Raw genomic sequence first — 24,223 nt, forward strand, 5'->3', positions numbered from 1 at the left:
TTACTGAACACCAAGTAGATGCTCCAACAAGAAGGATCAATTTCACATTTGTGCCTCATCCAGAGAAAGATGAGCTCATCTTGTATGGTGGTGAATTCTTCAATGGACAAAAGGTACTTGTAAACATTCCATACTGTATAACTGAAATCTAATATATTTCATTCCAGACTTTTGTATACAATGACTTATTCTTTTATAACATCCAAAGCAACTCATGGACTTTGATAAAAGCCCCAGCAGGTCCTCCACCTAGATGTGGACATCAAATGGTGGCAACAGCAGCCAACAAGGGCCAACTGTGGCTGTTTGGTGGGGAATATGCTAGTCCAACACAATCTCAATTTTACCATTACAGAGATCTTTGGGTGTACCACATTGCAAACAAACAATGGCAGAAGATCACTGCACCAGATGGACCAAGCTCGCGAAGTGGTCACAGGATGGTTTACAATAAGAAACAGTTGTTTGTGTTTGGTGGTTTCCATGATAATTTGAGAGACTACAAATATTTTAATGATATACATTGCTTTAATACTGAAACCTACAAATGGGTTAAGCTTCAAGTGACTGGTGTTGCGCCGGCACCGCGTTCTGGATGCTGCATGGTTGCTCTGAACGATGGAAAGATTCTCGTATATGGTGGATACAGCAAGGAGAAAATCAAGAAAGATGTTGATAAAGGCCATGTCTACACTGATTCCTTTGTACTAACTCCAGATAGTAAGTTTATTCTCGATTTAGCATATATATTTGAAATATTAATAAATTGTTATTAATAATTATAGAAAATGACACGACCGGCTTAAAATACAAATGGGTTTCAACGAAATTGAGTGGTATACATTTCTCTCCTAGGTGCAGTATGCCCATTACAACTGCACCAAACAATATGGCTTACTGCTTCGGAGGAGTATTCGATGTTGAAGATGACGAAGAAAACATCGCCGGGAATTTTTATAATGATTTGATTTGCTTGGATATGGAAAAACTGGCATGGCGAAGCGTAAATTTAACTGGGAAACGGGACAAGGAGGCAAAATCGAGGAGAAGGAAAAACAACGAAGCCGGAGATAAAGGTAAAATAAAAATTTTCATTTCTATTGTTACTATTTTAATTCAAAATGTTACATGCATTAATCTCAATTTGCTGTAAGTATAATAAATATCACAGTGAGTCTAATTCTGATCTTAATTTCAGACGATATGGATGCTGAAAATGAGGATGAAACGGTGGAAGTTATTCAAGAGAAGGTGGAAGCAACTACGATTGCCGACGATGGCATTTTTAAAGTAACCATTGGTCCAGCCTCGACAAGTACCCAGCAATGTGCTAACAACTCGCAATCAGCCGAAGGAAATACAATTTTCCAGCCTTCTGCTAGATTGAACTGCGGCTTGGCTGTGAAGCACGGAGTTCTGTACCTTTACGGAGGGATGTTCGAGGACGGCGATAAAGAGATTACGTTCTCAGATTTCCATGCGCTCGATCTGAAGAAGGGCGAGGAATGGAGGACAATCATTAAAGATAATATCAAGTCCGCCGAATGGCTTGGTTCGGATGACAGTGCAGACGAAGAAGACGACGATGATGAAGAAGAAGATGATAGCGATGAATCAATGGATACGGATTGAAAATGAATTTTGATTTATTTTTTTTTATATATATATATATCTAAATTAAATATATTTAATGTTTCCGTTTCCTATGTTTAAACAGTGCACTTTTCGTATTGAACCGCATTTCGCACTTATCGCATTCGATTTCCTTAAGCTTGCTATGCGTCCTCATGTGATCTTCCAGTCCTTTCGAAATCAACTTTCCACATACATTGCATGATTTCTTCGTAACATTTCCGTCGTGATACTTAAGATGAGCATCCAAATTCTTTTGCGAGACGAAGCTCTTCTTGCAGATTTGGCAGTGGAAGTTTCTTTGGCCTGTGTGCTTATTCACGTGTGACTCCAAGTACTCTTTACGCATGAAACCTTTGGAGCAGATGGTACAGTTGAACGGTAACTTATCGTTGTGGAATTTCATGTGAAACTTCAAGTTGCTCAGTGTCTTGTACGTACGTCCGCACTGCGGACACGTGAACTTCTTGTTTGCACTGTGCGAAATCATATGCGTTTTATAATCGGAAATCTTGACGAATCCCAAATTGCATATGGAACATATAGATGCGAACTTCTTGTCGTGCTTGAGACGCGCGTGGTTCTTGAGTTTGGTTGACGTTGGAAACGATTTATCGCAGAGTTTGCATTTGAATGGAAGCTTATTGGAACAGAAGTTTTGGTGGTCGTTCAAGTTGGATTTGGTTCTAAACGGTTTCTTGCATATCTTGCAAACGAATGCCTCGATCTTAACAGCCTCGCATAGTTTTCTCTTGTGCGTATTGTAATGCATCTTAAATTTGGTTAATTTCGTAAACCTCCGACCGCATACGTCGCAGAGGTAATTCACCGGCAATCTGTGCTTCTTCGTATGCACTTTGAATACGGCTCTCAAGGAAATCACCTTTTTGCAAGTTTTGCACGTCATCTTGTGAACGCAATGATTCTGAGGCAACTTCACTTTAACTCCGTTCGTCGATTCAAATTTGGAAACTAAATCCTTCTTGAATCCTAGAAACTTGTGTTCCAAGTTATCAATTGTATTTACAAGGTTCAAGCATTGTCCACATAGGTAACTGCCTTCATTTAATTTCCCCACAAGTTCAACTAGTTTAGTGTACACTGGTTTCTGTGAGCTCATTGTTAAAGGACTTTCAGGTGTTAGGAAGTAAAATTGATTACCCACTGGGGAATAAACAACATTGCAAATTGTACAACTAAACTTCCTCTCAACATAAGACTCCTCATCAGATTCTTCTACTACAATATCACTCTCTTCATTGCTATCCTCAGTCTGTTGATCCAATGCCATCGACTCAAAGTTCAAGACATCCATAAAAGCCTCCTGATTATAATCTAGCTGCTGCATACAATCATAATTGTTCTTTATGCTGCAATACTTTACAGGTCCTCCAGTCTGTTCACAGTTCATCTGTGAACAGGATGGATACTCTATGTAGCTCTTGTTGTACCATTGCTGATCTTTGAATGGATCCAGATTACTGCAGCAACTTGCAGGACTCAACTCCTTATTATTATATATATCAATTGAGTCTACCTTATCTGGCAACTTCATCTGGTTTTCTGGCATCCAATCTGAGTGTTCATACTGTGGCTTCTGGTTGTAATAATAATCATACAATTGTTGTTGATTGTAATTTGTTGAAGAGATTGCAGGTATGTACTGGGACTGTTGAGCACATTGGGGCCTTGCATAGTAAGGGACTTCTTGAAATGTTTTATTAGGCATTTTGACCTAAATTTAGCAACTATTTCACAATTTTTTACAAAATAAATCTTAAACTTTTAGGTTATATTTACATTAACTAAATTTAAATCACTGTCATCTGCTGTCATGCCCAGCTGTCATTCACTATAATTATATGTTACTCAAAATATAAAAGCTATGTGGTAAATATATTAAATAATTTACTTTATACATTAAATTTCTTTCTATATATTTAATATTAATGATAAATCCTTATAATTATGGTAAAAGTGGGTAAAAGTATATAATTACTTGCAAATAGCATTTAAGTTGGCTATTTGGAAATATTATTAGATTGGTAACATTGAACCAAGAATTTAAATATTTTTTATGGTACACATTTTGGAGGGAACTCGAGTCTAACGGTTTTTATTTCCGAGAAGTGATTTTCATTGCGAGTTTAGTTGTGCGTCCTTTTAAACGTTTTAAATTTGTTTATAAACAATGGATACGCAGCCCTCCGTTGCGAGCTATTTCAATACAAGAAAGAAGACTACGCTCGAGGATATTAAGGCAACGAGAAGTAGTAAACTGCAATTGGATAGTGAATTAACCACAACAGTTGTGAACGCAGTTCAATTGAAAGGTTTAGCAAATGTGAAGAAAGCCATCTTCTGTGATGATATCCAGGAAGCTAAAGAAGTGACTGCAAAGATTGTAACTGTGAAAAATGTGGAAACTAAAGCTAAGACCAGGAGGGCAACTAAGGTTGCCTCCGCTAAGAAAATTAAAGAGAACAAGAATCAGCCAGATATTCAGGAGTTGTTCAAAAAGATGAATAAGACTGACTCTACAAAGGATACCATGGAGGTGGATCCGGAGCAAAATCTAAAAACACCACCCTCAACACCGACAAAGAGAGTGAACATTATGGATACTATAAAAGTTTCTGGAAATGAACCCACTTTCAATGAAATTAAGCAAAAATTGACTAGGAGTTCTCGTCTGGCTGAGCTTAAGGCTTCTATGGCCAGATTCAAAGAAGGTCAAGCAAAGTTGGAGAAAAAACAAGAATTAAAGACACCAGCATCACCAAGTTTAAACAAATTTAGGAAATTAGAATTAGAAGTAACTTTAAGGTATGTTTCTGCATGAAAATTGTAAATTAAATTATTAATTGTATATTTTTCAGTCCAAAGAAATTCCAATCTCCAGAAAAGGCATATTTGAGTCCCAAAAAGGATGTTACTGCAAGGAAGAATCTATTGAATTTATTGACACCAACCAAGAATGCTCTCTCAATTCCAGCAAGTCCCAGTAAACAGTTGTTCACATCACCACAAAAGGCTGCTCTAACCCTTCCTTACAAGTACAGGACTTTGGCTGAGCTTTTCAGAAGCATTGACACTGTCTGCCAAATTATGCACAACCGAAAGGAAATCATTACTTTCAAGAAGTTGAAACCAGCTGTGGAGGAGTTAATCAAAAGAAATATTAGGGAATCACATCTTGGACAAATTAAGACCATTTATCCAGATGCCTATAAATTCAAACAAGAAAAGTTGAGAGCCTATGGAAGTGGCCTGAATCAAGAGCAATGGGAGTTGGTGATTGAGCCTGTGATTGATCAGGAATCGATGACATCGCAAGTGCTCTTAGATCGCCGCAGACATTTGTACAACACCCTCATAAATAAAACGAAAGTATTGCATAATGAGTTCCTATTGACTCTGGATCCGCCCATGCACATTCCTCTGGAGAGCTTGAAGAAGTGGCATCCAGAATTTGATATCGAAAGAGTACCGGACTTGGAGAATGCCGAGATTCCGCAGCCACCGGACGAGGAAAAGTTTTCATCCGGAAAAGACGTATTGGAGAAGGCAAAGGCTATGTTCAATTGCAATACGCGGATGGAACAAGCTTTGGAAAGACTGAAGAAAGCCCAAGAGCTTCAACCGAAACAACCCGAAAAGACTCCCGAAGTTTCGTCTGTGCTTAAAGGTGTACCAAAGGCTCTGCTAGAGAAGGTGCGACAGAGGCAGGCCGCTAAAGCTTTGGAGTCAATGACGAGGTCCGAGTCGAAAGAAAAAGAAATTCAACTGTATTCGCGGCTACCCGAGTTCGCAAGGCTCACGAGGAATATTTTTGTTGCCGAGAAGAAAAACGTCCTGCCCATTGACACGGTGCTAAATAAATTGACGAACAGCATCAGAAACTTTATGACGAAGGCGGATATCGAGGAGCATTTGCGTACGCTCTCCAAAGAGATGCCCACGTGGATGGTCTTCCACGCGATCAGAAACGGCACGTTCATTAAAATCTCTAAGGATGCCGACATAAGCATAGTCATTAACAAACTAGATGCCTTGCTTAAACAGAAAACGGATGGATGAACTTGGATCATTACGATTTTTGCGATTTTTATTTATAATATTATCATGAGCATGATTTTTAAGTCCAAACATTTTTTTTTTAAATTAATTTAATTGATAATTTATCATAGCAAATAAAGTTTTAATGAAACAATTCTCTTTGTTTTTTTATTATATGAATGTTATTGAAGTCAGCATACCATTGTTTTTCATAACAACAATAAGTAGGTCGATTTTGTAATGTTATTTATTCAATATTTGTTATTTCAACAAATATTCAAATACAAAATAAATAAAGAGTTATTCTCTTATTTATTTTTATAGTTCTAATAATTATATAGATGTAAGAGTTATCTATAATATTTTATTCATAATTTTGTTAGTAAAAAAAATGCTTCAGTTGAACAATTTTGGAGTTGAATAAACAGATGTGCAGCATATGTTGGGCTGACCCTATGGGATGTTATCTAATGGTATCTGCTGCCATCTTTCTTAGCTAAAGAGAAGCACGTATTGTCATACCATCACAAGATAGGTTAGGTACCTTCTTCGCATCCATTATTTTAACCCATCAGCCGCCCATGATTCACCGTGATTATTATTGGGTGCATGTACAATTTTGTCAAAATTTCGTCAGTAGTCAGTGGTGTAATGCTTCCTTTAAAATGCATAGGTAAGGAATATTGTCGTTACCATCAGTTTTTGCATTTTCGTGATGCATCGAAGCAAATAATCAATACAAATGGGCTGATTGCTTAATTATAGTTAGCAACAAATTGAGATGTGCATATCTCAGTTAACAATGAACAGTTTCCAAGTCAAAAGTCCACAGCAATCTGAATAAAATAGCAGATTAAGTGCAAAGGGGAAATGCTCAATGAAGAAAACGTATTTAAATAATTGAAATTATACACAATGTATTATATTGTAAAGTGTTTAGCAAAATGGTTGTGATCAGAACTGTGGATAATCGTTGGATCAAGCGATACCGAATATTCTTTGGAATAGTGGGAATAATAGTATTAGTGCAGTTGTATCTAAGTTCATTCAAGATACTGGCAGACAGTGATGGTAAGGAAAACAAATGGAATCCACATAAAATCTCTGGCCCAGAGGATGCAGAGAATAGTGTCAATTCAGCAAGGAGAGGAAAGGATTCTCTAGCTGTAGATGATGAAGATGCAAGACAAGATAAAGTTCAAAAGTCATCCAATAAACAGGGTACGAAGAGCTATACAAAGCTACGCATTGAAGAACTTGATTTCAAGCCGAGCTGTGAAATTACAACAAAGGAGGCTATTTCAGCAATACACAGAGCAAAAACGCAGAAATGCAAACAAGAAATATCAAATCTTACGTGCCTTATACAGAATGGTCTGTTCTATCCCACTGTGTTGCCAAATTACTGTCCCAATGATGATCTGATAGCTGGAAAGTCTCTAGGCTGTTTCAAGGATGAAAAAAGCTTTAGGATATTAAGGGGTTACTATGCTAATTTCAAAAACAATAATTCCCCAGAGAATTGTATACGTTTGTGCCTTCAATCAGGATTTCCCTATGCTGGAGTACAATATTCGTAAGTATTGAAAACATTAATTTCATTAAAGTTTATAAATTAATTTTATGAATCTCTTGTAGCACTGAATGTTTCTGTGGGATTGATGAACCACCTTCTGTTGCGAGACTACCAGATTCATCATGTAATATGAAATGTCCAGCAAACCATCATTTGGCGTGTGGCGGATATTTCACAATTAACGTTTATCAGACTGGTATTAAAAGTAAGTTGATTAACAACAATTCAAATGGAATGGAATAACAGTGTATTTTTTTTTAGAATTTTATCCACAAGTTGCAACAATAGTTAGCACAGATCCAAAACCTGTGAAGATAGTTTTCCTTTTGACCTTGAACGGTAGGGCGTTGAGGCAGGTGAAGAGATTAATTAAGACTTTGTATAATGTAAACCATTATTTTTACATTCACGTTGATGTGGTGAGTAAACATCAGTTACAACGAAGATCTGTAAAATAATATTTAAAATTTCAGAGGCAGGATTATTTGTTCAGGGAGTTATTAAGTCTGGAGAAGCAATTTCCAAATATAAGACTGACGAGGAAGAGGTACGCGACGATTTGGGGCGGAGCCTCGTTGCTGAAGATGTTGCTGTCCTGCATGAAGGAATTATTGCATTTGGATTGGAAGTGGGATTTCGTTTTGAACTTGAGCGAATCCGATTATCCGGTGAAGACGGTCAACAGACTTGTGGAGTTTTTGGGAGCGAATATGAATAGGAATTTTGTGAAGTCGCACGGCAGGGAGGTACAAAGGTTCATACAGAAACAGGGTCTAGATAAAACATTCATAGAGTGCGACACGCACATGTGGAGGACGGGGGATAGGCAGTTGCCATGGGGAATTCAGATCGATGGTGGAAGCGATTGGATAGCGCTGTCCAGGAAGTTCGTGAATTACGTGGCTTCCGATTACCCGGACCAATTGGTTGAAGGGCTTCTGGTCTTCTTCAAATACACCCTTCTTCCAGCCGAATCCTTCTTCCACACGGTTCTGAGGAATTCCAAGTTTTGCGGCACGTACGTAGACAACAATCTGCACGTGACCAATTGGAAGCGGAGACTCGGATGCAAGTGCCAATATAAGCACGTCGTCGATTGGTGCGGTTGCAGCCCCAACGATTTCAAACCCGAGGATTGGCTGCGGATACAGAACACGCAAACCCGTCAGCTGTTTTTCGCCCGCAAATTCGAACCGATCATCAACCAGGCAGTCGTCGTGCAGCTGGAGGAATGGCTGTACAGTTACGACTTTAGCAAATCCATACTAAACATCAACTCCTACTGGCACAGTATTTACAACGCTTTAGATTTAGGACAGAACGTCGACGATTCAGTAATAAGTATAAGCAATAGTGCCATACGTTCAAAATTCAGGTCTCTGAAATGCAATAATGATCTAATCAAAATTAAAGAGATACACACGTTTCATGTTAGCGATTCCTATAACCGGACGCTGGTGTTATTTGAAGCGACGTCTTTGAATTCCTCGGTGGTTTCCACGTACGAGCTGGGGTTTAGGCCGAGGAAAAGATTGGTCGTGAAAAAGTCGCCGGAGTTTCCATATCGACTGGAAAATCTGGTTGTAAGCAGCGAATATGACCAGAAGGAGCAGATCTCGAGGAATTTTGGAAAAATGCTGGGTCCCTATTCGGAGCCGACGTTGATCTACCATTTCAGTTCGGTTTCAAGTCCGGAACCAACGAAGGTAGCGAACATCTCTTTCCTCTGGATAGACCCGGGCGCAAGGTTAATAGAAATCTCCGAGGTCAGCATCGAAGATGGTTATACCATTGGCCATATTAAACCGAATTTAAAGCAACCGTTGTTGCCGGGATCTTGGACCTTAAAGATGATCCACAAATCGAGTATACTTGCGGAAGTAAAGTTCCTCGTGACACCATTATCGCACATCTCCAACAATTTGGTGTCGCAGAGCCAAGTGAGTTTTATACACGGCGGTTCGGAACTGTTCAAAGAGTACGACGGGACTCTCGATAAATTCCTTCCGGGCAATAATCAGCGGGAATCTCTGGAGATGCTGAGCATTTCAAATTCGAAGCGTTTCGGACAGGATCTCCTCGATTGGATAGACGCGCTTTTCGGGAAATTTTACACCTTGGAGTCTATCTGCATAGCGAGCGCCGCAGACACTTGCGGTCTTAATGTAACCAAATGTTCGAACACCAATTGGAGCTCTTTGGCGCCGGACCCGAAGAGTCACATTGGTAAGATCAACGAAACCACTGGATCGTTCGATTTGTGGTAAAGTGCCATATACAATTGCCATACGTGAAACTTAGTTCAATTCTTCAAAACTTAGATATTCCAATCTTCAATAATTCTACAGAAAGAAAGCAAAAAAAAAAGATAATTGTGACATAAAGCAATATCAAATTGGCACAGCAAACTACGAAAGATTTCTAGATATTTATTATTGCCGAGCAGAGACAATTAGCAGTGGTCGTCCTTGATCAATACGAAACATATTAAAAACTCAATTACTGACAATTGCCTCAACTCTAATGTACATACGTTTACTACTGCACTTTTAGTACCCAATCTTGAACAGTTTAACAAAATCTGATATTGCTTTTTTTTACATATTTATACAAATATATATATTACGTTGTGTAATTATCGTTTCGAGACCAATTAACGTTTATTGTTTTTCCCTTAATTTTATTAAAATCTCTAACAGTGTAATGATTAAGAGAAAATATTTTCAAAAAAAAAAAGAAATTGACTCGATGTAAATAACCAAATTAATTAATGTTGCCCAGATGAAAAAAAAAAGAGATTACCTATTTTTCAATGATATATTTAACTTTAATGATAATTGTGATATCTTTGGTGCTCCTAGCGTATCAAACGTATATTCTTAATGCATGTTTGTTTTCCGTTCATTGACTTTTTATGGAAAAGAAATAATAAATACTTCACCGTTTCTCATCGTCTGTGTTACTGTTTTCAAAATATATCCGATAACATATAAAAAAAATATATATATTTAAACGAGAGTTTGTTAAATGTTAAAAATCGATGTTCAATATTAAATGAATGTATAACATTTCCTGGAATAATATAAACATTAATTAAGAATATATATATATGTACCGTTTAAGGAAGGATATTATTAGTTAAACAAAAATAAATACTAGTAACAAAAAGTTATCCTGATATTTTGAAGAAAACAAAATAAAAAAATAAACTTGAGTGTCATACGTTGTAATGCAATAAAGGAATGAAATATTTTACCTGCCATAAAATGTTAAAATTTTATTTTATCCCTACTATTTCAATGTTCAATCTGCATTGATACATTCACATGTATGCAAAGTTAATTATAAACAATTAATTTAAAACATTTAATTTAATATAAATAAATATAAAGTATACATGTAAAATGCTATTGATGATGTGCTAACAGCTTCATTCTTCACGTACAGATAAATACAACCTTTCGCTTTCGATGCCTTCGACTTTGTACAACTCTTCATATTCTCGTTTCCACAAGTTAATCAATATATCACATTCACTGAAATGTTCCGTGTAATTCAACGTGGTCATTAGGTTCTTGCATTTTCGACCAACGTTCAATTTAATTTCATATCGTTCATCTTCGGTTCGAACAGCTAAATTCTTGCAACAACGTACATCCAAATTGGACAGAGACAAGTCCTCCAGCAATCTGATTAACGTGTTGAAATTCAAGTCGTTGCTGGACAAATCTAAATCCTCTAAATTAATCGCTGTCATCAAGGAACTAAAAAATATACACGATTAGTTGAATAAATATTTCTAGAGACTTATGCATTACCTAATTAACTCTATTGTCTCTTCGTCACCTATTCTACAACCGTTCAGATTAAGCGTTTTCACATTGAGTAAGCCGATGTCGCTCGTCTTTATGAACTCGATGAAGCCCGACGCGAATCCGCTCACCTTGATGCCCGAGTTGTATCCAACACTTAAACTCTTCAGGTTCATGGGGTCCATCCAATTGATGAATCTGAGCAAACTCTGGACGTCCAGATCGTTGCAGCTCAAATCTAAACTCTCGCACGCATCCAAATTCAGCCGCAGATTTTTATTGAAAAACAACCCGAATACTGATTTGGTGAACTCTACGCTACAAAGGTTCAAAGACTTCAGTTTCAGGTGTTTTGTGATGGTCGATATGTGTTTGAAACTTTCGTTGGTCAATGGATTGAAACTCAGATCCAGGTCGTTCAAATTGTAGAGTATAGGCTTTTGCGATGATTCCTCTAGAATGTTAGCCAAGAGTTCGAGCGATTCCACTTTTAAATTGTTCAAACTTAAGTTCAATTTGGTCAGGTTATCCAAAGTTGACAAGGACTCGCACAGCAGGTCGATGCATTTGGGTGTCATGTAGTTTCCCGTCAGGTTCAACTCAAATAGATTCTTCTGTCGGTTGATCGCTTTGCAGAGCGGTATCAGATGCACTCCGAGATGTTGATCCTTTAAATTTAAAACTGTCGAGGATGAATCCAACAAGTCGAATAATTTCTTATTACAATCTAAACAAAAAAAGAAATGATTTATATTGAAATAACATTAAATTATCATAATATAGTTATACCTTTTTTAAGGGTTGCGCAGGAATCTTTATATCGTTCTTGTATTGGTGGTATATTCCATTTGATGACTTTACCTAACACCTCTTCGCTAGTAGTTACCCCGAAAGGAAACAAAATACTGATCAAATCGTCCTCACAGAGCATCGCTCCATTGTTTGTTTCCAACTCGATCACTGGTTTTATCGCTTCCTTCTTGTAAAACCGATTCATTGCTTCGTTAGACAACCATTTCACCGTCAACGTTTCCAATTCTGCGATCGGAACAGGAATCCTAAAAAGCTTTCCTTCGATCCGCACATCGACGAAGAGCATCTGCTTGATCTTAGTTTCCACCTGTGAGGCTGGCATTATACTGCCCGTTGTCGAATCAGGTTCTTCGAAATTAGATTTTTCCAGAATTACATTATGCTTGCTCCGAGAGAACGTAGGAACTGGACTTTGGCTTCTATCGCTATCGAACGATTTTGGGCTGGAGCTCCGTCTCCTCGTGAACCCCGCAGTGATGAGCGTGGTCTGCGATTTTCTTTTCATCGACGACAATCCAAACTTGCTGGAGCTGCTTTTCTTGATTGAACACTGTGATGATATGTCTTTGCTATTTTGCGGTTGAGATAATTTTGAATTTAGTGTATTCATTAGTTTGTAGGATTCCGATGTCGGATTCTGGGTTAGTTTTCGCTTTTTCACGGAACTCCCGAGATCGTCTTCCAGCCAATCATCGCCCACTTCGTTGGGTTCGAGCAGCGCCGATCGTTTCAGATTCAGCGAAGATCTTTTCCTCGGTAGCAATTCGCTGTTTGAGCTAGACCGCGTTCGAAGGTTACTTATTGTTGTTTTGTAGACTTCAGTGGCATTTCTGGGCTGTAAATCATCATCGAAAAATGTCGGCGAATCCTCGTCTATCAAAGTGTACGCCTTATTCTCTTTGTTGCTGATTACATCTGCCGTGCTTTGACCTGTCCTTTCCAAAGCGCTGGTAATTCTGTGAACTATTGTCTCGAAGTATGTCTGCTCGATGGGATCCAAGTCAACTCTTTGCCGCCAAGACCTCAATGTTTGCAACGGGGTTTCACCTTCATCTGTTTTAGCTACTGCAGAAGCTCCATTGTCCAGCAAATATTCGATGACCTCCAGATGGCCATTCGAAGCTGCATCATGCAACGGCGTCATACCTGAAACAAATCTGTTATAACTGAAAATCCTTAAATATTTATTAATTATTTACCTAAACATTTGGCTCCACCCCTGTCGTTGATTAACGCTCCCTTTTGAACAAGCATCCGGACTATTTCCAAGTGTCCACAAATACATGCCTCATGTATTGGTAACCATCCACAGTTATCTCTAATATTTACCACGTGTCCTTGATCCAGTAACTTTTTAACAAATAACTCTTTGCCCGCAATGCAGGCTGTATGCAACTGAGTTTCTCCTTTAGCATTTCGCTTGATCAGTAATCCATTCTTCCTTTTCCTCGTTCTCGGTTTAGTACAAACTTCTTCATTATCGCTCTCATCAGAGAGATCTTAAATAACATATAAAATTATAATAAACTTATATTCGCTTTTCAAATAAATCTAACATACCTGTGATGTTATCCAAATCAATATCATCTCCGATATTTTGCGTGACGCCAACTTCTTCAGATTCGCTGTCCGAAGAAGGAGTGTAGTCAACCTCTTCGAGATCCGCTTCAAGTGCATTCGCCTCTTCAAATCTATTGTGTTTCCTTAGTATACCAATCAACCTGTTAAGCACTTTTCCCTCCATGTGTTTGTCATTAGCTTCCATGGAATGCACACGCGCTTTGTTCAATTCAATCACAATATCATCCACTTTTGCATTCAACAATTCCATTAACTCAACAATATTGAAGAGAGTGTGAAATACTTCACTGGGGTTAGCTTTCAACAAGTCGTATTCTTTTCTGAAAAATTTTAACGCCAAATCGAACTTTTCATCATCCATGTAGGTCTGCGCCAAAGAGACATAACAAGCGCTCAATTCTTTCCCGCTGTCACCATTGCTTTCGGCAGTTTGCAACATTTTCTGATAGTACTCTATGGCTTTCGCATAAATCTTTAACATGGAAGCTCCATCTCCCATTTTTTCAAATAATTTCTTTCTCTTTGCATAATCTGTTTCGCTTGTTACCAGCAACTCGTCTTCAGTGTAACACATTGCAGCCACTGAAATTACAGAATTATAATAAAAAAAATCAATTGAAAATATCAACAAAAACATACCAACTTTCAAATTATTTTCTAACGTTGTTTTGTCTATAGCGTTGATCCCTTTTAGTTTATATGCCTTCAACAGGACCATTTTTGCACCATTGAAATCATATAGTTTTATTAAAATATCAGCTTTACTAACTAAAGCTGCACCAATTAATGATACTTTATCATCTAGCAAACCTGCAACTTGCATAGCAAGATTGTAATGATTTATGGCTGTGCTGTAATCCTTCATATTGCAATACAAAGATCCCAGCAAACTGTATGCCCTCTCTGTATGTACATAAATATCATTGGCCTTGCATATAGTCAAAGACTTTTTGAGTAGGTCAATCCCTGCTTCATAATTTCCTAATTGCTCCTGTACTACACCTAGATTAGCAAAAAGCCTTGCCATCATGTCCATATGTTCAAATTTGTTAATTCCTGTTAAACTAAAATATATATATATTTACTATATATTGAAATATTGTATGAAGAAGAAATTAAATACCTTTCACATATTTTCAGGCTTCTCAGGAAACACTTGTTTGCCAACTCCAAAGCTTGTTTATTTGATTCACTTTCACCACTAGTAATGTAAGATGTTAAATAGGTATGCCCAATTGTTGCCAGTGCTCTTTGCTGCTCCAATTTATCATCTTCCTTCATAGACACACTCAGATGAATCTCATGGTGTTTCAGAGCTTTATTAAATTCATATATCTCCATATACGCTTCACCAATGTTCCTATTAATACAACCATATTCAACATTCTTCTCTTGGATATGATATATGTCAGCTGCAATTTGGTACTCATTGATAGCTGCTTGGTAATTTTCTTTTGAACTATACCATGCAGCCAGCTCTATACACACTTTAGCTAATTGGGTCTTGTTCTCCTCGCTCTCCGCTTTTCGTTTCTTACTCAATAATTCTAAAATAAATTTAATTTAATAAAATTAACTCGTATTATTCACACATGACAACACTATTTACTTTGCTCCTCCATTTCAAAATAGAAAACATAACCTGGTAGCAATATGCGCCAATTTTTCGTAAAAACAGGTTATACGTTGAAGCTCCATCTGTTTAGATTTTGTAACACTCGTAAGCATATTAGGCATCCAAATATACACGTATTAGTTAATTAATTTAAAATAAGGATTGTAATCAAATTAATAAATGGGATTATGTAGCAAATATATATAATTTATTTAATTACGGTTACGAGTCTGAGGGAAAACCCCAAACTTTTAATGTTCCAGCATCCCTTTTCCTGTCGTACGTATCCTTATCGTCACAAGCGTAAGCCAAAAGGTATTGCGAGGGGTGCCAGGCTACAGTGAAAGTAGCTGCATCCACAGAAATATCAGCAATTTTATCGCCAGTCTCGGTAAATCCAATATCGATGATCAAATCTTCGGATGCAGACGCTAACAGTTGACCGTCGTGACTGAATGATATGGTACGCACCGGCCAATCCATTCTGCAAGTTTTTAAGAATTTCAATTAATAATTTGCCCGACTATAAAAGATTGGTTTAATTTACCTCGTAAATACTTTTTTACAAGCCAATTCGTTTATATCCCATAAGGACACTAAGGCATCAGCACTTCCAGTAGCAAAATATTTTCCAGTTGGATCAAACTCTATGCATATGCAGGTGCCTGGATGCGCGTTCAAAATATGCTGCAATTCCAAATCTGGATAACTAAAACCCAAAATCCAAATTAATTTACATAAACCAATTTCATTTGAATATGTACCTTAAAATGTGTATGCAGCCTTGTCCATTAGTTAAAAAGAATAGATCACTCGTGTTGTTCCAAGAAATCTCGTTCACCTCAAAAGCATATTGCTCCTCAGTTTTTATTTTATTCGTCTTTGTGTCTATGAAAGTCACCAAATCCTCTTTATTACCAACAGCTATTGTCTCGCCATTTGGAGCCCAAGTTATGTTGATGTTTTCCCCCTTCGTTGGTATAACAGCAACGCTTTTCGATTGCCGTGTGTCCCATATTCGAACAGTCTTATCGCCACTCGCTGTGCTTAGAAGATTGGGATTGGTCTGGTGCCAACACAGTTGATCCACAGAACCTCCATGTCCTTTGAAAACAATTTCTTTTGACTAAAAAAAAATAGAACATTTCATCAACTGATATATTTTACAAAAAACAATAAAGAAAACTTACTATTGTGTCCTTTTGCAGGACATGAATGCAAACTGATTTGTCGAAAGAACCTGAGGCTAGTCTTCTTCCATCGCAGCTCCAACCTACAGAATGCACTTTAGAAGAATGCCCTGGATATACTTTGTACTCGCTGTGCGATTTGAAATAACGTTGGAACTCTTCAATCTTCTCAGTATACATCTTTATTGTTTATTTCACTATGCACATTAATAGCATTAATAATAAATTGTTGATTTTTTTTACAGGTTATGTTTATAAAATATGAAAGGGTTATCACTTGGCGCCCTCTGTTATATATTTTTATGATGGATAGGCAACCATACAACTACTAATTTTATTTAAATATTAAACATTTAAAGTGTGGCTGTTAAACCCGAAAGGGGTAGAAATAGGGCCGGAGAGATTTGTGTCAATAAATAAATTGATATAAATCTCTTAAACTTAAAAAAAAAACATTTAAAGTATACTTTATTTTATTAACTAATCATTTCATATTACGTTAACATCTATTAGTATTAAATTAATGTTTTAAGTAATGTAATTTATACAAAATTAAATTCATATAGTTACTAATAAAAACTGTAGTAATTATTTTAATTTGCAATAAAGTTAGTTATAAACATTTATAGATTAAACAAATCATTGCGGATACTTTTTAACGTTTTTTTATTTTTATTATATTAGTAATATATCAGTTGGAAGGAAATGGTGGTGAGGAGAGATTAGATAAGGGAAATAATATTAAACAAACTTGTGTTATAGGTAGTTGAAGTTGTGATAAAAAATGGAGAGGAATATGGGCGTAAATGGTCCTCCGCGGATCATCGAAGTTATTCCAAAGAACACGAATGTTGTCCGGTTAAGTCAGGAAGATGATGACGAGGAAACGTACGATAATGTCTTTTATTCGGCGGAAGTTGAAGGACCACACGAAACGCAGGTAGAACCTGCGATCGATAACTTTTCCGATGAGGACGATTTCCCAGATCAATTCCATGCAGCCATTGATCCGAATTCGTTAAGAGATCAATACATGTACAACGAATTTGAATCCAATCTGGTCGGACGTATGCAAGGTAAACAATACTGTAGACTTCCTAGTAACAACATGATTCAGAAGTTGTTATTATACAAAGACAGGAAGTTAAGAGTAAATTATTACTTGGTTTATTTAAATAATCTATTGATTTTTGTAAAATCTTATTGGTTTAATTTTCTATTTTTCAAGTAAATTAAATACTTTGTAACTTTATTAGATGATGATAAATTGTATGTATTTTGAATGAAACTTTTCGACTTTAGCATGACTAAGTCTTAATATTTTTCGCGTGAAAAGTTGCTAATTTCCTCGAAAGAGGTGGTGGTAAGTTCTTCATTTAAACTTAAGCTTAACTGCTTAAAGTGTTGCGGCTTCAATTTAAAACAACCTTCACATCTGTTATTGCCAGATGCTAGTTCGATTCTGAAAATGGCGACGTTGAGGCCTAAATCCCCGAAACCTGGAAATCAAGGAAAAACCGATAAAGAGGAGTCGATATGGGATAAAATCGGGACTCTGGGACGCAAGAAAAGGATCAAGGAAGGTAAATATATTCTTAAATAGGCTCATTCAATTGATAGAAAGAAATTAATCTGACGTCATACCTTATTTGGGAGCTATATTTAAAGAAAACAAAGTGGGCTGTGGCTGCAGATGTTCTAAAGTTCTGTAATATTTCATTATTTTGCAGTTCAAGAAGTTCAAGCTGAAGGCAGACATGCAATCGATTCACCAGGAAATCCTACAGCACCAATTATTCCACCAGAGGAATATGAACTGGGTATGTTGCATGTATAATCCATGGAGAACATTATTGATTATTTTTGTTTTGTAGATGATAATGAGGAAAGGTGCATGCTTGAACCAAGAGCTTATGATGATCAGAAATTCATTCACTTGATTAAAGTGTTGATTGATTGGATCAATGATGAACTTGCATCCCAGAGGATCATTGTGCAAGATCTGGCTGAAGATTTATATGATGGGCAGGTTCTGCAGAAACTGTTGGAGAAGCTGACTGGAGATAAGTTGGATGTCAGGGAAGTCACTCAATCAGAGGAAGGACAAAGGCAGAAACTGAATGCAGTCCTGAGCCATTTCAATTATGTGCTGGGGATGCACAGAACTGGGTCAAAGAAATGGAATGTTGAGGCTATTCATTCAAAGAACATTGTTTCAATCATGCACCTTTTGGTTGCACTGGCTAGACACTTTAGACCTCCGGTACGTCTGACTGAGCAGGTCAGTGTACCAGTTGTGATTGTACAGAAAGTGAATGGAGTTCTTGTGCACAGAACTGTTAATGAAATTATAACCACAGCTTATGATGATGTTGGCATGAGGTGTGAAAGGGATGCTTTTGATACATTGTTTGACCAAGCACCAGAAGATATTATAAAAGTCAAGAAGGTATGTGGTATGAAAATAATGTAAACATTTGTAATATGAAATATTTTAGAGTCTGGTGACTTTTGTCAACAAGCATTTGGTTAAAATCAACCTAGAAGTCACCGAATTGGAGACGCAATTCCATGATGGAGTATATTTAACATTACTCATGGGTTTACTGGAAGGATTCTTTGTGCCATTGCATAGTTTCTATTTGACTCCTGGAGATTTTGATCAGAAGGTACACAATGTCTCATTCGCGTTTGAGCTGATGGAGGAAATGGGTTTCACGAAATTGAAAGCCAGACCTGAAGGTAACAACTTGATGCTCATTTAATATTTAATTAATTAATATTTCGTTTTAGACATAGTCAACCAAGATTTAAAGTCGACACTCAGGATTTTGTACAATCTCTTCTGCAAGTACAAATGAGTAAAAGATTTTGCAATGAGAAAAGGACCATTGATGCCTTAGAAACTGCCTTATTAATTTTTAACAAATAATTAATGTATACACGTATTAAATGATTTTAATAAGGCGCGGCGCCTAACGTTAGTTGTTTACTAATTTCTATTCTATTAAATTATTAACAAATTTATTTATTTCCATGTTTTGAAGTCAGTTTACTGTAAGCAATTTTAATATAAATAAAAATGTATGTATTTTATGATAGTTACATTATGTATTTATTTTTGAAACCTATACATTAATCAATATAAAAAATTACAAAAAAAAAATTAATGAGAGTTGAATGAATAGTCCGTTTCTTTACATATTTATTCATTTCTTGATAAAAATTTAAGTTGTAAGTTGATAATAGTACAAACTGAATGATCTTTCGTTTTCAGCATAGCCTCAATTTTATGTAATATAAAAACAGAGCAAGTAATTACTAATAATAGTAGAATACACAACTATTTTATTGTTCGCTTTTACCACATGTAAAATAATAATAACTCTTGACCAAAACAGCTTGATCGACAAACAGATTCACTTAAATTGTAATGTGTGTTCAAATTGACGTAAATTACTATAAAAACATGAAATTATTAAAAAAAAAATAATAATAAACATATATATATATAACTACAATTCATTTCGTTCGATATTTAAATAAACTCTTCTGGTTCTCTGGGAGCATCCAAATCTCGGTACTGCACCAACGTTCTGTAGTCGGTCCCACTGTTTCCTCTGAAACGAAAAAACACAATGTATTAAATAAAAATAAATGCAAATTGGAGAAAGTTAATTTTATGAAATGTAACTCACCTAGATCTGGGATGGAAACCACCACCACCTCTTGGACGCTGCGCATACGAATTATATCTGGATGGCATACCACCGTAACCATATCCACCGTAAGAACTGGAATAGCTTCTGAAATGACATCATTAATAAATATATAAGCTCATAAGTGAAATAATTTAAACTTACGAAGGATGTGGATAAGCTGCAGCTTCTTCCCGCTTCGGCTGGGGAGTTTCCGCCAACATGGGTCTCTTTGTGTCTTTCAAATAGTTGTTGAAAAATTCAACGTCTTTCTTGACTTCCTCAATCTTCTCAGCGTGTTTATTGAAAATGTGTTTTCTGACGAAGTCGGGTCCCTTGAACTTTTTACCAGAAAGAGGACACAACCATTTATCTTTCGAAAGTTCTCTAGTGTTGGCCTGGACAAAATTATCTATTTCAATATAGACGTCCTTCAGAGACAACTCTATTAATTTCGCATCGTTCTTAACGACGTCATCCTTGGGCGGCTTTTCCGGTAGGAAATTCACCATCTTCAATTCCACAGGGGGACCAATGAATTGCGAAATATCGGTCTTCGCAGTTGGGGGTGGTCCACGAGCGTGCAGAATACCGCATCTGTTTGGCATCTCATCTTCGTTTGGATATTCGCAATGGTTATAATAGTCTACGGAGTGAACGATACGCAAGTAGTAAACAATGCGGTCCAAGACGGATAACAGATTTTCATCCCTTTCGACGGTAGTCGTCGCATCTTGGGCATCAGCGGACGGTTCCAATCCCAATAGCTCTTCTTCCTCCGCGCTAGCCTCTTCGATCAGATAGTCCGTGATATTGTGAAGCACTGGATTGTTCGAAACCAGTCCAAAAGTTTGCGCTGGCTTCTCCTTATCTTCCTCGTCAGGCCACAAACCCGATTTGCTATCGAGATGCAACACTACTTTAGCACAAATGCGAATATCAGAACGCACCACCTGCTTGTGCGAAGTGATTCCATTCACTTGTCTGATCCGCCTACTAAGATCCCTGTTCACAATAGCTCCCAATTCGCAATCTCTCAACCGAATGTTATTTAAATTCCAGCAAATCTCCTTGATATTGGCGTCCCTTTTAAAAGTTACCCATCCGCGTCTAAGCCATCTTCGTTCTGGCTGAGGATCCGCCAACGCCACTCTCAGGAAACCATCGTATCTCGCACACATAGCTTCCACCTCTTGTCTCGTGATGGTAGGTGCGAGATTACGCAAGAAGATCGAAGTCGTTTTATGAAGAGACTTAGGCTTATCGTGTTTCTCCTCTGTCTTTTCTACGCTTTCCTTCTCCGGCTCTGGTTTCTCCTCCTCTTTCTCAGGTTTCATCTTTTCGTCTTCCGAATCGCTGCTACTGCTAGAAGAACTGCTGCTGCTCCCAGAAAATGAACGTTTGCGTTTCTTTTCTGCAAAGTAAACAATGAAAACATTAAATCAAGTATATCAAGAAATTTATAAATAATTTACCTTTTTCTGGCTTAGCTGGTTCAACCGTTTCATTCTCAGTTTTCTCAATGTCTGAAGCGATTTCTTCAGCTTTAGCTTCTTCATTTGTCGTTTCTTCAACATCCATTTTCTCTGCATCCTGTTCTTCTTCCATTTTGTCCTCAGATTCGGATTCTAATTTTTCTTTCTCTTCAGTGGGTTCTTTAGATTCTTCCGTAACCTCACCTTCTTTATCTTCGTCAACATTTGTCTTAGTCTCAGCCACTTCATCTTCGAGCTTTTCTTCGGATTGTTTCTCCTCAACTTCGCCTTCCTCCTCTTGACTAGCAGCATTATTAACATTGACATCGTCCTTCGTTTTTTGTTGTTGTTCCACTTTATTTTTCTCCAATTCTGTAACGAACAAATTAATTACAACTCAAATAAAAGATGTTTTCTCTAAACATCAACTAACCAGCATATTCTTCTTCCAATAACGAAATATCTTCATCAGAACCTCCTTCCAATTTAATGACAACTGTATCAAGCAGTTTTATAAGCTCATCATTATTTGCACTGTCTATACTAACTTGGCTCAACTTCCCGGAATTCATTATATCTAAGAATACTTCAACACGTTTCTAAAATAAAAATTAGTATTTAATACATATATTTACTGCATTGCAAAATTTTGCGATTATACCTTAAGAGCTTTCATTTGTTCTTCCTTCCTCCGAACAGAATCTTCCGGGTGATATTTAAAACGGAACCTTAAAGCAAACAAATAAAAGAATTACATACAATGACAAAAAGCACAACGGATGCACAATCAAATATCAATTTATAGAGATACATATTTAAAATCCATTCACACCACTCTGACAAACACGTGATATCGGGTGATTTGAATGTATATATTCTGCATATTGCAAACAAAATTACAACAGTTCATTTATAAAATAATCATCACTCATTCGGCTAAAGACATACTATGAAAATTATTATTTTTTTTTTAGAAATAAAAACAATCAAAATGTAAACGTATCTCCTTAAACGTTCATCTCACCTGTTTGGTAAATACCCTAACAAAGTATCGCGAAAAGCTTATGCATTGCGCGCATAGCTTTATGATAAACGGTTTATTAAGTAAATATCCACATTAGTATATGTTTCATATAATACATATTTCACAAGTTTTACTCAGAAGTTGTACACGCACATTTTATACACGTAATTATATTTTTTTGTGTGTAGCTGACAGGATCTCTCGAATCAATGCTGTAGAGAAAAAGGTTTATAAAACAATGTATTTTAAGGGGACCATTAATTATCATTATTAATTTCAGAAATTAAAACCAGAACCTCGATTTTTTTTTTCATTAATTTTAACGTGAAGGTTCGTCTTTTTTTTTTCTTCTTAAATCTATATTTTAAGGGTTTTTAGTACTAATAATAATAACAATAGCTTTCATATTAACTGACTTACCATTCATCCTCTCTATGTGCAAGAAAGAATTCATTCAACTGTTGTCTCTGGAATTCCAGTTTATAATCATTATACTTTTTGATCGCCTCATTGTCTGTAATATTATCATCTTGGTTCACAAGAAATGCTTTGAATGACATCATCGGTGGTTGTTGGCCTTCCACAGTTGTTGGTGGTGGTTCTCTAAACATTCAAACAATTATTTAGTCCATATTATTTACAATTGTATTACGATTATTTACATTTGTAACTGTCAATATTATGATCAGTATTATTACCTTATATTTCATATAAATATCAATTATAAACTTTTATATAACCTCAAATGTTTCAGTTTGGAAAATTAGAAAATAATTTTGTTTACTAATTAAATAGATATATCCAAATATGATATAATATAATCATAAGCAACATTAAAAATTATCCTTTGTGTTAACTTTGTACAATATAATTAAGCATTTCCATGAAAATAAGAATAATTATATTTCTTTATGTTATTATGTTTAAAGGAATTGCCAAACAATATAGCCACTCCCATTAAACAAACACTATGTTAAGAAATTACAATATATTAATTAAAAAATGAAAAAAATTATGTAGAAAATAAAAATAAGTCTTTTTCCAGTCGAGAATGATAATGACTTGATTTCATATTGATTGTAATTAAATCTGAATTTGGTATAGAAGAAAGTTTTATATACTTTCTAAACATAGTTATAAATCTTACCTATGTTGTGGCTGATGATATGAGGGATAATGGCTGTAAAAATTGTCACTGTAGTAGTCATTTCTGAGCCTTTTGGCAGTCGATTCAAAACTTGGAGAGTATCCTCGATCCCTGATTCGTCCAGGGTAGTCTCTGGGTCTTGGACGTGACCATTCCCTACGATCAACAAAATTAACAATAATATAAAGATAATTACTTGCTAAAAATAACAGTACCTTTCATGCCAATCTTCTCTAGGTCTTACAGGTCTCTCTGCACCTCTATAACTTGCCTCAGCGCGTTCTCCCCTGAACTTATCGCGTCTCTTGTGATCGTATTCATCATCACTATCACCCATTTTCTATAATCACAAGAATTTATTGCTTGAATATATAAAGGATGCCAAAGATGACGTTTGAGTAAAAATACGCAACTTGTGTACAAGTTGTAACAAATAACTAAAGTTAAATACAGAAATAGTCTTCAAACCTTAGTTGAAGAGGTAAAACACTGAATAAATATCAATATTCAAACACAAGCTATTTTACACAACTGAACCAGAAAGCAACGATAATTATGGATGACGCCACCACACGACCAATTGATTGCGCGTTAGTGATTC

At 36.4% G+C, this 24,223-nt stretch overlaps 7 protein-coding genes across 9 annotated transcripts in view; 4 read left to right on the top strand and 3 right to left on the bottom strand.

The window, feature by feature from the left end:
* Positions 1 to 1,647, top strand: part of LOC108569295 (kelch domain-containing protein 4) — a 1,919-nt gene extending 272 nt beyond the window's left edge. Inside the window, 4 exon segments of the mRNA XM_017930801.1 lie at positions 1 to 113; positions 168 to 720; positions 786 to 1,076; positions 1,199 to 1,647. The exon segment at positions 1 to 113 is cut by the window's left edge and continues 272 nt beyond it. Of these exon segments, the coding sequence (XP_017786290.1) occupies positions 1 to 113; positions 168 to 720; positions 786 to 1,076; positions 1,199 to 1,632 (1,391 nt within the window). The 3' untranslated portion in view covers positions 1,633 to 1,647.
* LOC108569293 (zinc finger protein 568-like) lies at positions 1,600 to 3,486 on the bottom strand. The gene has a single exon (XM_017930799.1). The coding sequence runs from the start codon at positions 3,359 to 3,361 to the stop codon at positions 1,688 to 1,690; it is 1,674 nt and encodes a 557-aa protein (XP_017786288.1). The 5' UTR covers positions 3,362 to 3,486; the 3' UTR covers positions 1,600 to 1,687.
* A 237-nt stretch (positions 3,487 to 3,723) lies between these two features.
* Positions 3,724 to 5,776, top strand: LOC108569281 (DNA replication factor Cdt1-like). The gene is made up of 2 exons (XM_017930780.1): positions 3,724 to 4,458; positions 4,512 to 5,776. The coding sequence occupies exons 1-2, from the start codon at positions 3,824 to 3,826 to the stop codon at positions 5,710 to 5,712; spliced, it is 1,836 nt and encodes a 611-aa protein (XP_017786269.1). The 5' UTR covers positions 3,724 to 3,823; the 3' UTR covers positions 5,713 to 5,776.
* A 427-nt stretch (positions 5,777 to 6,203) lies between these two features.
* LOC108569283 (xylosyltransferase oxt) lies at positions 6,204 to 9,945 on the top strand. 2 transcript variants are annotated; one of them, XM_017930782.1, is made up of 6 exons: positions 6,204 to 6,364; positions 6,457 to 6,579; positions 6,632 to 7,267; positions 7,330 to 7,472; positions 7,529 to 7,686; positions 7,741 to 9,945. In XM_017930782.1, the coding sequence occupies exons 2-6, from the start codon at positions 6,569 to 6,571 to the stop codon at positions 9,532 to 9,534; spliced, it is 2,742 nt and encodes a 913-aa protein (XP_017786271.1). In that variant the 5' UTR covers positions 6,204 to 6,364; positions 6,457 to 6,568; the 3' UTR covers positions 9,535 to 9,945. The 2 variants fall into 2 exon arrangements, with proteins under 2 accessions (XP_017786271.1, XP_017786273.1); XM_017930784.1 differs by having other exon boundaries at positions 6,204 to 7,267.
* Positions 9,946 to 10,329: 384 nt separating this feature from the next.
* LOC108569284 (THO complex subunit 3) lies at positions 10,330 to 16,516 on the bottom strand. 2 transcript variants are annotated; one of them, XM_017930785.1, is made up of 8 exons: positions 15,083 to 15,261; positions 14,597 to 15,020; positions 14,113 to 14,537; positions 13,453 to 14,055; positions 13,092 to 13,391; positions 11,869 to 13,038; positions 11,086 to 11,806; positions 10,330 to 11,031 (listed from the first exon to the last, which is right to left on the bottom strand). In XM_017930785.1, the coding sequence occupies exons 1-8, from the start codon at positions 15,093 to 15,095 to the stop codon at positions 10,698 to 10,700; spliced, it is 3,990 nt and encodes a 1,329-aa protein (XP_017786274.1). In that variant the 5' UTR covers positions 15,096 to 15,261; the 3' UTR covers positions 10,330 to 10,697. The 2 variants fall into 2 exon arrangements, with proteins under 2 accessions (XP_017786274.1, XP_017786275.1); XM_017930786.1 differs by lacking the exons at positions 10,330 to 11,031; positions 11,086 to 11,806; positions 11,869 to 13,038; ... (2 more) ...; positions 14,113 to 14,537; positions 15,083 to 15,261 and adding exons at positions 15,309 to 15,572; positions 15,636 to 15,797; positions 15,853 to 16,214; positions 16,279 to 16,516 and having other exon boundaries at positions 15,002 to 15,020.
* A 503-nt stretch (positions 16,517 to 17,019) lies between these two features.
* LOC108569286 (beta-parvin) lies at positions 17,020 to 19,338 on the top strand. The gene is made up of 6 exons (XM_017930788.1): positions 17,020 to 17,354; positions 17,727 to 17,861; positions 18,009 to 18,098; positions 18,153 to 18,727; positions 18,777 to 19,020; positions 19,072 to 19,338. The coding sequence occupies exons 1-6, from the start codon at positions 17,063 to 17,065 to the stop codon at positions 19,137 to 19,139; spliced, it is 1,404 nt and encodes a 467-aa protein (XP_017786277.1). The 5' UTR covers positions 17,020 to 17,062; the 3' UTR covers positions 19,140 to 19,338.
* A 271-nt stretch (positions 19,339 to 19,609) lies between these two features.
* LOC108569285 (serrate RNA effector molecule homolog) lies at positions 19,610 to 24,219 on the bottom strand. Its single transcript, XM_017930787.1, has 10 exons — positions 24,091 to 24,219; positions 23,838 to 23,962; positions 23,623 to 23,778; positions 22,896 to 23,078; positions 22,113 to 22,179; positions 21,885 to 22,050; positions 21,452 to 21,823; positions 20,142 to 21,390; positions 19,977 to 20,084; positions 19,610 to 19,898 (listed from the first exon to the last, which is right to left on the bottom strand). Exons 2-10 carry the CDS (start codon positions 23,957 to 23,959, stop codon positions 19,817 to 19,819), a joined length of 2,505 nt encoding a protein of 834 aa, XP_017786276.1. The 5' UTR covers positions 23,960 to 23,962; positions 24,091 to 24,219; the 3' UTR covers positions 19,610 to 19,816.
* Between the last annotated feature and the right edge of the window lie 4 nt (positions 24,220 to 24,223).

This window comes from Nicrophorus vespilloides, unplaced genomic scaffold (genome assembly GCF_001412225.1).
Source record: "Nicrophorus vespilloides isolate i.1.1-1 unplaced genomic scaffold, Nicve_v1.0, whole genome shotgun sequence".
NCBI lineage: Eukaryota > Metazoa > Arthropoda > Insecta > Coleoptera > Silphidae > Nicrophorus > Nicrophorus vespilloides.

What these genes read in the sequence shown, in the direction of transcription:
- LOC108569281 (XM_017930780.1), top strand. Translation starts at nt 3,824, where the DNA reads ATGGATACGCAGCCCTCCGTTGCGAGCTATTTCAATACAAGAAAGAAG. An exon ending in GAATTAGAAGTAACTTTAAG is followed by an intron (nt 4,459 to 4,511) that starts GTATGTTTCTGC and finishes TATATTTTTCAG; the next exon opens with TCCAAAGAAATTCCAATCTC.
- LOC108569293 (XM_017930799.1), bottom strand. Translation starts at nt 3,361, where the DNA reads ATGCCTAATAAAACATTTCAAGAAGTCCCTTACTATGCAAGGCCCCAA.
- LOC108569283 (XM_017930782.1), top strand. An exon ending in TATGCTGGAGTACAATATTC is followed by an intron (nt 7,268 to 7,329) that starts GTAAGTATTGAA and finishes AATCTCTTGTAG; the next exon opens with CACTGAATGTTTCTGTGGGA. An exon ending in TTTACATTCACGTTGATGTG is followed by an intron (nt 7,687 to 7,740) that starts GTGAGTAAACAT and finishes TTAAAATTTCAG; the next exon opens with AGGCAGGATTATTTGTTCAG.
- LOC108569285 (XM_017930787.1), bottom strand. Translation starts at nt 23,959, where the DNA reads ATGGGTGATAGTGATGATGAATACGATCACAAGAGACGCGATAAGTTC. An exon ending in GCACATAGAGAGGATGAATG is followed by an intron (nt 22,180 to 22,895) that starts GTAAGTCAGTTA and finishes GTTTGCTTTAAG; the next exon opens with GTTCCGTTTTAAATATCACC. An exon ending in GGTTTCCATCCCAGATCTAG is followed by an intron (nt 19,899 to 19,976) that starts GTGAGTTACATT and finishes TTTTCGTTTCAG; the next exon opens with AGGAAACAGTGGGACCGACT.
- LOC108569286 (XM_017930788.1), top strand. Translation starts at nt 17,063, where the DNA reads ATGGAGAGGAATATGGGCGTAAATGGTCCTCCGCGGATCATCGAAGTT. An exon ending in ACCAGAGGAATATGAACTGG is followed by an intron (nt 18,099 to 18,152) that starts GTATGTTGCATG and finishes TTTGTTTTGTAG; the next exon opens with ATGATAATGAGGAAAGGTGC. An exon ending in ATATTATAAAAGTCAAGAAG is followed by an intron (nt 18,728 to 18,776) that starts GTATGTGGTATG and finishes GAAATATTTTAG; the next exon opens with AGTCTGGTGACTTTTGTCAA.
- LOC108569284 (XM_017930785.1), bottom strand. An exon ending in TGATTTGGATAACATCACAG is followed by an intron (nt 13,392 to 13,452) that starts GTATGTTAGATT and finishes ATGTTATTTAAG; the next exon opens with ATCTCTCTGATGAGAGCGAT. An exon ending in GAGACAATAGAGTTAATTAG is followed by an intron (nt 11,032 to 11,085) that starts GTAATGCATAAG and finishes TATATTTTTTAG; the next exon opens with TTCCTTGATGACAGCGATTA.